Source organism: Rana temporaria, chromosome 9, assembly GCF_905171775.1.
Source record: "Rana temporaria chromosome 9, aRanTem1.1, whole genome shotgun sequence".
NCBI lineage: Eukaryota > Metazoa > Chordata > Amphibia > Anura > Ranidae > Rana > Rana temporaria.
In genome coordinates this window covers 70744608-70757129 of record NC_053497.1, presented here as the reverse complement: position 1 = coordinate 70757129, position 12522 = coordinate 70744608, and the positions used below count along the sequence as shown (strand labels likewise).

Below are 12522 nucleotides of genomic sequence, written 5' to 3'. Positions count from 1 at the left end.
ATCAAGGGATCTGTAAACACGTCTAAGGAAAGGGCTTTTATTACATATATCAGCCAGTTAAATAAATTCCTTTCTTTTTCTAAACTACCTGAAAGTCAAGTTTGTCAGGGTTGTTAGGCTAAAGTATTACAGAAAAACTAACCTTCAATAGGCACATTGACCTTGCAGCACTACACAGACATAATGATTTTTACTTATTACGTTTCCAAGCCATAATATGTTTGTAATGATTTACTATGGTAGTATGTATTAACATTTATCTATTGCGTGTGACAAAAGCAGTACTCAGGCCCACAGACATGAGACTATGGGCTTGACTTACGAAAGGCAAAAAAGGTTGGAAGATTCCCTTCATTTACTGAATGTGTAAAACATTTGATTTGTAAGTAATAGCTAGTCAAATGGAAGGATAATAAAAAATACTGAGGGGATTACAGGCATACCCCACTTTTAAGTACACAATGGGGTTTATTTACTAAAAGTGGAAAGTGCAAAATCAGGCTCACTTCTGCATAGAAACCAATGAGCTTCTAACCCCAGCTTGTTCAATTAAGCCTGGTAATAAAACCTGAAAGCTCATTGGTTTCTGTGCAGAAATGAGCCTTATTTTGCGCTTTCCAGCTTTAGTAAATAAACACCATTGTGTACTTAAAAGTGGGGTATACCTGTATTTACGAAAGGCAAATCCACTAAGCACTACAAGTGCACTGCAAGTGCAGTCACTGTAGATCTGAGGGGGACATGCAAGGAAAATTAAAAACAGCATTTTAGCTTGCACATGATTAGATGATAAAATCAGCAGTGCTTCCCCTCATTTCAGATCTACCCCTCAGATCTACAGCGGCTGCACTTCCAAGTACTTGCAGTGCACTTGTAGTGGATTTGCCTTTCGTAAATAACCCCCTATGTTTACTTGCATATCATTGGGTGGTGAAAGTTTATGAACGCTTTATCTCATTGACTAAACCAGGGATGCCCAACCTTTTGAAGAGTGAGGGCCACTTAAAGGATAGTTTACCTTCAGGAACATGTTACATGTTCCATCTGTTTTTAAGGGCTCATGCACACAGGACGCTTTAAAAACACCTGTGCTACAGCAGTGCTAAAAACTATTTTTTTTGCGTTTAGCTGCGTTTTTACATTAGCCTCTTTACGCTTTTTTTCGCATTAGCGGTTTTGAGTGTTTTTTATTGGGAACACTCTCTACAATGTAAAAACGTCAATGCTGCATAACGCGTTTAGCCAAATTGTTTTGTCATTTTTTTGTTTTTACTGCTCCTGGAAGCACAGGCTGGTTGTTTTTTTTACTGCCACTAAATGCTTATGCCTCCAAACGCCTCTGACAGTTTATGTGTGCATGGACACATAGGCTAACATGGAGGGGCTTTTAGAGACAGTTAAAAAAAAAACAGCAGCTGTAAAAACGTCCTGTGTGCATGAGCCCTAAGGTGGAACATAACATGTTCCCACTCTTACAGCAGATCGGCAATCTTAGCCCTCTGTGTAATAGCAGTACGGGGAGAAGTTCCCTGTGCCAGCTGTTACTTTAAAAAAAAAAGAGTGTGGCTGTGTGGGGCTACACCTACATGGCCGCATTATTCATTCACAGGGTTCTGTGAATGAATCAACTACCAGTACCAACAGCCCTTTCAGGTTGGCTATTGTTTCTCAATCAACTGCCACATCATTGTTGAGCACTCTGGTAGTTAATTGATTCTTCCTGTCAGTGTGAAACTGCCTGCCCATAACATGTACGGGCAGACAGCTTACACTGACAGTCTTCAGGAGACCTGCATGGCACCAGCGATCTGCTGATTGCTGATACAATGATTTCCAGGCTCCTAAAAAACAAATAATATTTTTTTTTTACCTGCATAAAAATGTAATTTTTTTATTTAATTTTTTAAAAGGTGAACTTAACCTTTAAGTGATTTGGTAATCAGTAGCGGGCCACATAAAATGGTTCAGAATTTCTACATTTTTATTTTGAATAGCATAATGAACTTTTTCCTCCTGCAGCCGCTGCTTGCGGAAACGAGAGGAGGAGAAGATGGCTTTCAGCAGTTGCAGGAGGAAAATGGAGAAGATTGAAAATGTAAATAAACCCTTACTGCCCTAAACCACCCTATAAGTCTGCCTTCACACTCATGCACTGTGGTTTACTCAGTTCACCTGCATCTTTCTGCCGGTTAGCTGTGCTTTGCCATAGACTTCTATTATATCTTGCAGGTGTGGCGCTGAAAGCGCACCAACAGGACTTTTAGTTTGCTTTCAAAAAGAACACCAAATCCGCAGGATATACTAGAAGTCTATAGCTCAGTGCAGCTAGCCCACAGAAAAGGCACAGGTGCACCTGTGGATCAGTGTGAGAGAATCCTAATAACCCTTTTTTTTAATAGTGTTAATATGCCCATTGCAAAGCTATATTTAATAAACTGACCTTTTTGTCTTTCAGCTTCTGTTGTCATTGCTGACTGTTATACGAATCCTGTCCCGGGCGGAGTGATACCAAATGTACTTCACTTGGGACAGGAGCCGGTGCTACAGAGGAAGCAATGGCTTATGCGGATCCTGCTTCCGGTGCAACCACTTGCTTCCTCTGTTGCCAGCTCCATCAACTCTGACACTCAAGCCCAGATTGTGGGTTACCAACCTATCGTCTAAGAGGATCAGAATGTGAGGGGAGGCGAACATCATCGGGCTCCACTGGCCACCGCTTAAAGGAGAAATACAGCCAAAGCTGGTTAGGCTGTACTTCTCCTGTGGATCACAGGAATGTAGGTAATTCTGCACTCCTGTGACCTGTTTTCATTAGACAGCTGGCTGAAGTCCGCTGTCTGCTGATGTCACACAGCCGGTCAATGCTCGGACAAGATCGTGACACTGGGGTCAGGATCTGCCCACATCCCTGGACCGGCCTCTGGCTCAGCCTCTCGGCAAGCCAAAAAGAGCCTGAGCTGGCCGCTCCTGCCTCCTCTACAGCCCAGCACTCCAGTGAGGAGAGGGAAGAGCAGAGAGTGGTGATTTGACTGTCATCAGCTCTCTGCTTGGGGAGCTGCGAGAAGAGTCATCTGCGGTGTTAGATCGCTCGGTTCTCAGTGTTATGCCGCGTACACACGACCGTTTTTAATGTCATGGAAAAAATAATATTTTTCGCAACGTGATTCTTGTCAAGCCTGCCTTGCATATTCCCTTTTGTGAAAAAAAAATGCGGTGACCTACAAAACACGTACAAAGGCACAATAAAGGGGAAGTTCCATTTGATTGGCGACACCCTTTGGGCTGATTATTCAAATTTCCCTTTCCTGCTTCTGAGCAATGCACGTTTTTTTCCCCGTCGTTAAAGCCTACACACGACGTGAAAAACGACAATAAAAAATAGAGCACATTCTACATTTTTAATGCCCATTTTTCACGTTGAGAAAAATGCTCTGGAGCCTACAAACGGTCGTGTTTAATGACCAATTTAAAAAATTGCATTTTTCTCATCATGAAAAACGGTCGTGTGTACCCGGCATTAGAGACTGGATGTTGCATCCACCTAGGTAAGTATAAATCTGCAAAAACCCCAAGCCCCATACTTCTCTTTTAAGCAACCCTGGACTAAAGTGACAGCCTATTAAACCATCTGTGAATTTACAAATAGGCAGCGACAAGTAAAGAAAAAATACCACTTAGAAAATTAATTTTCACAACAAAATGCCTGCATGTCATTGATTTCTACATTTTCAGTTAGTGTCATTCAAATAGACCCAGCAAAATGGGGCAGCTAATGAAACCAGTATCATCCTAAATTGATAATAATATTGGTTGTTGTGCAGTGGATAAGATTATGTATTCTCATTAAATAGCATCTGCTGTCCTATAACTGACCTTATGACAATTGCCCGGAATTTCTCTTATAAGCTGCAATTTAATTAGTGTATTCTCCTTAAAGTTACTCACCAATTACACATGCTAACTAACTAATCTCTGTAATTGCATGCATGCAATGCTACATTTCGATTTCATCAATTTGGAAAGCACGTTGTAATTAAGAGGCTGTTATATTTTCAGACTATAAAAAAAAAATGCTAGATGTGCCAATAATAACATTTATTTGAAATATTTATTGATCAGGGATCACGTTATATGTATCTATATATACTGTATATATCCACGAGTACAAAGAAATATAAATTATGGAGCTCCCTCTACAGCATAACAGTTCATGTTAGCTACCTGCAAATAAATTAGCTTAGATTCCAATATGGGTGCCAGTCTTAGATTAAAGTGTGTCTGCAGCCAACTGACAAATAACTTAAAGTGATATTAACTTCTTGTTTTTTTGTTGTTGTTTATGAATAAAAAACATGTCATACTTACCTGCTCTATGCAGTAGTTTTGCACAGAGCAGCCCAGATCCTCCTCTTCTCAGGTCCCTTGCAGGTGATCCTCGCCCCTCCCTCCTGCCTAATGCCCCCACAGCAAGCAGCTTGCTTATGGGGGAACCCGACTGTGTGTCTATTCAGACACAGGGCCTTGGTTCGGCCCCGCCCCTCCTCTCTCCTCATTGTCTCAGTGACTTTGATTGACAGCAGCAAGAGCCAATGGCGCCAACTGCTGTCTCATCCAATGAGGAGGGAGAGTCCCTGTACTTTGAGACTTTTGAGCAACATCACTGGATTGAGATGGGGCTCAGGTAAGTATTAGGTGGGCTGAGGGGGGCTGCTGCACACAGAAAGAATTGTTTTATCTTAATGCATAAAATGCATTAAGATGAAGAAAAACAACTTCTGCCTTTAGAACCACTCCAAAGGAAATCAAACGGTTTTAGGTAAATTTTAGACTGCTTTTTGGTGTTTTAAAGGGGTTGTAAACCTACGTGTTTTTCACCTCAATGCATCCTATGTATTAAGGTGAAAAAACACCTTGCAGCGTTCCCCCCCCCCCCCCGTTTTACTTACCTGAGTCACGAATTTCTGTGGGCACGATCCTTTGTCGCTCTCTCCATGGGTTCTTGTCTCTTCATTTGATAGATTGATAGCAGCGCAGCCATTGGCTCCCACTGCTGTCAAATCCAATGATGCAGGCGTCAGTGGGCGGGCCTGAGTCATACACTCGGCGTCTATGCGGGGAGGAGCTGCGAGAGCAGCCGACGGACCGCAGAAGAGGATGTTCGGGCCACTCTGTGCAAAATGAACTGCACAGTGGAGGTAAGTATGAAAAAAAGGGAACATTTACAATCACTATCTAATCTAATTTATTATACAAATAAATATTTAATACAGAGTACATCTAGGACTATTAATACTTTCATCACTATGCATTAGCAAAAAAGTGAACAGTAGAAGTAGTTTCTTCTCTCTTCTCTCTCAAGACTAAAACCTGCTTGAGCTACTGAGCTTGGTAAGCAACAGACGTTTTCTACAAATGAGATAAGAAGACCTTGGAAAATATGTACATATAAAGAAGCAGACAGCTCCAACTGCTGGCTTAATATAATGTATAAAGAATAAAATTCAGACCCAACAAGCTGCACGCATATGTATGTACACACCATAAAACAGATAAAATAAGCAAAATGTTGCGCTGTCATTATTGTGATAATAAAATCAATATGCAAATAAAACAATATTTATAAACAATGAAAGTTCATTCATGTGATTCACAAAACTTAGTAATAACTGAAGTGAAAAAGATGATCCAAAACACCAGAAAGTCCTGGTTGTGAAAGAAAAATAGTGATATCCTTCCAAATCAACTGCAGGTGTTAAACCTCATGCTCCCCAAGAGGTAATTAAAGTAAAGATATCCTCTTACCAGATATCCTGACTGTTGCTCTACATAAAGATAGCCTAGGCCAGGGGTGTCCAAACTTTTTTCAAAGAGGGCCAGATTTGATAAAGTGAACATGCGTGAGGGCCGACCATTTTGCCTGACATTCATGAAACATTAAAATTCTGTCTAAGTGTGTTCGTCCGAGCAACTAATACACTACCCAACAAAAATTCTCTTGCCTTTGTGTGTGAGTAAAGAGATGAGCTTGGGCGTATTATTTGGATAAACCGTATTTATTGGCGTATAACACGCACCTTCACTTTAAGAGCGAAGTTTCAGGAAAAAAAAATAATAATAAAGAACTGTGAAGCAAAATAAGGGTCAGTGCCTCATAAGTCCCCATCTGCAGACCCATCATTGCCATGAATGTAGCCTCACCATTGCCAGGAATGCACCCGCCATTGCCAGGAATGCTGCACCATTGCCAGGAATGCACTCACGAGCGCCAAAGATTAATTACAGGAGAATCTCCTGTTTACACAGCGGCCTCTTTAATAGAAAGTCCCGCCTCTTTTGATGGACAGAACAGTCGTCCAATGGCAGCGTGGACTTCCTATTACAGAGGCCGCCCTTAAACTGAAAAATCTCCTGTGTGTGTACGGCGGCTGCACTTGTCCCGCCTCCTCCCTGTCCCGTTCCAAGGCATATACATCTTTTGTGGCCCCGGCGCTGGGAGATCGATGGTGGCCATAAAAGATATATATGTCCAAATAACCGGGGGGGGGCTTTCAAAACTGGAACGCGGGCCGTGATTGGCCTGCGGGTTGGACTTTGGACATGCCTGGCCTAGGCCATAAGAACATAACACAGACATAACACCAATATACTGGACCCTTCTCAAGTTTGTCTGGAAAAGTGGAACTACATATTGTAAATATAAGGGAGAACACTAGGATAATAATCTGCATAAATGATGTTTGTTTACACATCTTTTCCCCTCATGTCAGCCTAAGCTTTTTAGGTATTTATCATGCCCAGTATTTATCATTGTAGGTGTGCTTTGTCTTCAGTTGCCTTTATATATCTATGGCTGTTCACGTACAGCATCCTCTGATTTAATAGAGTGTAAAATGCGGTGAAGAGAAGTGCACCTGGGTTCATCCAATCAAGTAAAGAAGACTTTTTTTTTCAAATTGCCCTAAACATTACTGTCTATTCAATTTTCACCTCTTTTGATTAGTTAGTAAATCAGGCCCTATGTGCCTACTGATCACTTAATAGCAGAGCTACCAGATGATGCCTCTAATCAGGACACATATGATTTAAGCAGTGGAGAAACTGTCAGCTTTGCTTTTTTTCTTTAAATTTGATTTAAAAGTTTAATCAATTGAGAATATTTTCTTTTGATAGTGACTTCTCAAAATTCTGATTGAAACCCTGTTCAAAAATCAAATACATTTTTTTCCAATAATGTACTTTTAAAGGCTAAAAAAATAATAATAATAACAATATATATATATATATATATATATATATATATATATATATATATATATATATATATATATCTTAATTGTTTTTATTTTTTTGTTTTTGTTTATATATATATATATATATATGATATATAATGAATAAAAAAAATATTATCTCAAATTTGTACCTTATCTCAACTTCGACTTATCAGTTGGTCATGTAAATTGTATGCCTCTCTAAAAATTTGGCACACATATAGTGAACACAATTTATAAAGTTTTTTCACTTGACCCTCCCTTCTAGATTCTAGATCTAATGAGCAGGGCCCTCTGATTCCTCCCGTTTTGAATTGTATTGTAACTGTACTGTCTGCCCTCATGTTGTAAAGCGCTGCTCAAACTGTTAGCGTGATATGAATCCTGTATAATAATAATAATAATTTTATTGTTCCTCTAGGCATCATCAAATGTGGTCCTGTATAATTTACAAAGGTTTCCTGATCGGTTAACTTTGATGGGTGTAAGGAGTTACAGAGTTCTGCACCTTACCATCCTTGTTCTCAATCAGCCAGCCCTACAACGGGTTTAGACCATGTGTTCAAGGACATAATATCCAATATAGTGTATTTGCAGGGCTGAAAGACTAATGAAAATAAACAACATTCTAGTATTTGTAGCCAAATGTATACGCCTTTTCAACAAATCAAATAATGTTTAATTTAGTTTAATGTGATAATTATCAATCTGGTATAATTTGTATTCCTTTGTGAAATTTGGCCAGTAGTCCAAATATCTAAATTATTGCAACATTTATAGTCAGAAAAATAGTTTATCAAGGCTGGATTTTCGTACAAGCACAGTAAGCCTTTGCATCTGTTAGCATTCTATCAAGTATAAGGCTGAGCCAAAGCCTTCCCTTCTTCACTCACTGTGGTTAATTAATATTACCACGTACTAATTGATCTAAAAGCCAGCAAAAAAATAAACCCTGCTCTGCCAACAATAAAACTTTAGGTTAAAAAAAGGAACAACATGTTCTACTTTATTCATCAACATGGTACAAAGAGCAGTAGTATGATAGCTAATACAACCAATAACAGTCAGATTTAATTTAGTCTAATCATATTGATCAAAGGCTGATAATGGACAGGAAGATGTCTCATCTACAACATTGAGCATTGGAACATCTGCCTGTCCCCAAACCTTGGGGAACAGGTGTTCTATCAAGAAGTGCACGCTATCAAATATTGCCCGGAACGAACTGCGCATGCGCCTAACGTATGGCACTTCCCGGCATCACTCTGGCTTGTGAATTGGTAATTTAGAATAAGCAGCACACACATTGTTGGCCAGTAAAATCCTACAGTCTGACCCTTGCCCATAAATTACTGCAGATCATCAATCAATACAGATTAGGACAACCTATAGCCATTATAACATCTTCTGTATAAGAAACACATGATTGCTCTTTTAAAGTAAACCTTTGTCAAGAGAAATATAGGGGTTTTCATAGTTTTCTGGTTCTTAGGCTGACCCCCTGACATGAATCATTTTTGAATCACTAACCAAGAGCAAGCATGGAGATCACAAAAATTTGTAAAACCAGAGGTTGACGCCATCCTCCAGAGGGTCAGCATTACAGCCAGGCAACTGGCATTTCCAGAATAAGAAGTCACCAGTGGCAGCCTCCAAGCTTTCCTTTACACAGTCCACTTATTAGTAAGACTATCAAATGTGTTAAATGTTATCTGGCTTTTTAGATCAACCAAGGTCATTATGAAAAGAGTTTGTTGCTTTGCTTTTATTTCTTCATAAAAATTAGTGGGGGAGATTCACTAAAAATTCTAACTTTAGCTTGTTCAAATAAACTTTGACAATGCACACTGGTCGTTTTTACAGCTGCTATTTTTGGCTTTAGAAGTTTTTTTTCTGCAGCCAATAAACTCTCCAGCATGTTCTCCTATGTTGTCCATGCACACATAGGCTGTTATCAGGAGATTTTGGCAGGTGCATTTTCTGGCTGGAAAAAAAACCCAGAACTAGTGGGTTTTGAAAGGAGTTTTCCAGCTGTAAAAATGCTCCAACTCTGAAAAAAGCTAAAACAAGCTTAAAAACGCCCAAAAAACACTGAAAACGCCCAAAAAACTTTGAAACTTCTGCATTTATCAGTGCTTTTGAGCCATAAGCTTTTGTGGAAGTATAATTTTGTTAAGCCAAGCTAAAAAATGCTGAAATACGCTACTGCAAAAACACTGAAAAAACTCATTCTACAGCTACAGCTTTCTACAGCTAATGCTACTGACGTTTTTATAACGTCCAGTGTGCATGTTGCCTAAAACCTGGAAGCTGATCACCTTTGCCATTTGGTCACAGTGGAGGAGATTTACTAAAACTGAAGCACCCAGAATGGTGCCGCTCTGCATTGTAACCAATCGGCTTAATGGTTTTATTGTCAAAATTTTATTGAACAAATTGAAGTCATGGCCCGTACACACGATCCGAATATCGGACGAAAACGATCATCCGAGGAAGAATCGTACGATTTTCAGATTGTGTGTACACTACTTTCGAGAGCCGATCATGACAGTCCGATCGGACAAGCACGAAAATTTTCCTTGTACGATGCCAGATCGTACGATTTTCGTTTAGTCAGTATAGTTGTCGTCTGAAAATACAATACAAATACATCACAACATGACATCACTTCCAATTTTTTTTTCTGTCGTACGAGAATTTTTGTGATTTTAATTCGGATCGTGTGTACGGGCCATTAGAAGCTGATTAGTTACTATGCACAGCTGCACCAGATTCTGTGTTTTCCCGTTTTAGTAAATCTCCCTTACTGTGACTATATGGCAAAGGTAATGCAAACATATCTCAAACACATCACAAACTGACCTCTAACACCAATGTACTAGCTCTTTTTATGGCATTTTAAATGAATGACTCTTTATTCTGGAGGCAGACAAATATCATAATGGAAGTTAAACACAGTTCATAGCATATGAATAATGAAGTCACTGCATTCTGTAACCATTTCTGATTTCCAAGTTGGGATTGTGCACACAACTATAATAATCTGACACAGGCCAAACATCCATCTGTGGAATACTAAATACATACTTTTTTTTTAGATGAGTTTCACCAAGATGTGTTCTAGAAGATCTGCCTTTTATTAAATGCATTAACGTCATTAAGGCTGGGTTCACACTGTGTGCCGTGCGGCTCATAGCAGGGAGTCCGGTGCATCACCATTCACCGTTTCAGGTCCCAATTAGGTGTGATTTTTTTTGCTGAATTCAGATTTGAAACAGAGCCAAAGACACACAGAACTCTTCTGACTCGGCCGCCCCAGAAATGTGTGAACCGGTTCCATTGAGAGCCAGTCATACTCTGCTGTCATGGGAATTGGATGCGGCAACCCCACATCCAATTCACAATAGTGTGAACCAAGCCTCAAGGTAACTTGGAAAATTTGTGGTAAATCATTGTCAATGCACCTGAAATGTATGCATTTCCTTTACCAGGGAGCTCATTTAAATCTATTTATCTGATGAACTGACAGCAAATGAACTAAAAAATAAATGTGCTAGAAAAGATCCTATTCATTGCATTCATGTAAAATAATTAAAACCTAAAAACCTAAACAAAAAACAAACATACCCGGCTTCGTCCAAAGGCATTAACTATCATCTATCATTTAAGGAACTTTAATCAGGTTGGTTCAAAATAAGTTTCATATACAATTAATAAGCTGCCAAAAATAGAAGCCTAAGTGCTGGTTCACACAGGGGCAACACGACTTCCAGCGCGACTTTGCGAAACGACTTCAGTGTGACTTCAGAGCGACTTGGCGCGACTTACAACGCAACTTCAAGTTGCCTCCAGGACAGGCGACTTTGCCAGTGGCCAATCAAACAATTATCAGCTCTGTGGGAGGGAGGGGTTTGCCTGAGAAAACTATTTTCTCTTCTTGTAAAGTTGCTTCAGTTAAGACAGTAATCCGACTTTGGAGGCAACTTCCATTGAAATCAATTGAAGTAGTACAGGAACCTTTTCTGAAGTCGGAGCGACTTCAGTAGTGTACATTAAGACGGCTCTCATTCACTTCAATGGAATTTCTCATATCGCACGACATGGGGCTACACAACACAAGTCGGATCCCAAGTCGCTGTAGTGTGAACCGGCACTAAAAAGTTTTTTTTTTCCAAAATGCTAATTAATGGTAAACAAATCATTGAACAAATAGTGTATACTAATGAAAAGCATCACCTTTTATTTTACTATTAACCTTGACACAGATCCAGACCCAGCCTTTTGCATGTAAAATTTATTGTAACTATCCTGTATAATATTTTGTTGCTATATTAAAATAAAATCGTTCTCAAACATAGTCTAAGAAAAAGTTGTACATATGTTAATCATAACTTTCTTTTTAAATTTAAAACCTCAAATTTAAAGTTATTGTAAAACCTGTCACAGTACTCCCAACATTTAACAGCATTTCAAACTTCTTTTATATGTCTTGCATGTGACTTTTATATTATTTGTAATGTTCAAACGCTAGAAATGTTTCCTTTGATTTAATTAATGATGTGAACTTTTTCAACTCAAACACTTTCCTTAGGTCATACAGAATTAAAATTTTCACTTATATGAATTAAATATTTTACCAGAACAAATTTGTTTTTAAAGGTACAGAGTACAGAATATAACATTTCACACTGTTTTAAAATGAACCATAAAAAAAAAAAAAATGTTCAGAGCTTTTAGCTCATCTGGCTTACCTTATCTAGTTTTGTATGAAAATATACACCAAAAACACAGGTCCCAATAATCTGTCCAAGAACACAAACAGCAAAAATCCATAAAGTGAGTTTAACGATTGAGAGGGGAGACCCTTGTTGTGTCGGATACATTGGAGGGCTCTGGTTGAAGGTGTTGATCATGCTATGACATGGAAGTTATGTCTTCTTCTTGCAATCTGAAACAATGTACAATAATAGAGATGATGATGCTTTAAGACTGCAGGTAGATGCTTCTTCAAAGTTCTACAGACTTCCTGGAATAACTGTTCTGCATCTTACACTGTGTGACGTATGTAAAGTTGTATCATCTTAGAGTATTTCAGTTAGATTCCACACATTCTCAAAGAACATTTTCCATGTGCATTTTTTCTATGGAAATTGATTGTGTGATGAAAAGTGATTGAAATAATCCACCAAGTGTAATTTCCACTTAGGAATTTCCATTTATGTCCATATCGGCAGTATTTTTTTCTTAGCAGTCA

General features: G+C 38.9%; 1 protein-coding gene across 1 annotated transcript in view; it reads right to left on the bottom strand.

The window, feature by feature from the left end:
- The window catches only part of CD40LG (CD40 ligand), a 58361-nt gene extending 46102 nt beyond the window's left edge, over nt 1-12259 (bottom strand). The window contains exon 1 of the mRNA XM_040325244.1: nt 12020-12259. Within this exon, the coding sequence (XP_040181178.1) occupies nt 12020-12181 (162 nt within the window). The 5' untranslated portion in view covers nt 12182-12259. The remainder of the gene's footprint in view (nt 1-12019) is intronic.
- Between the last annotated feature and the right edge of the window lie 263 nt (nt 12260-12522).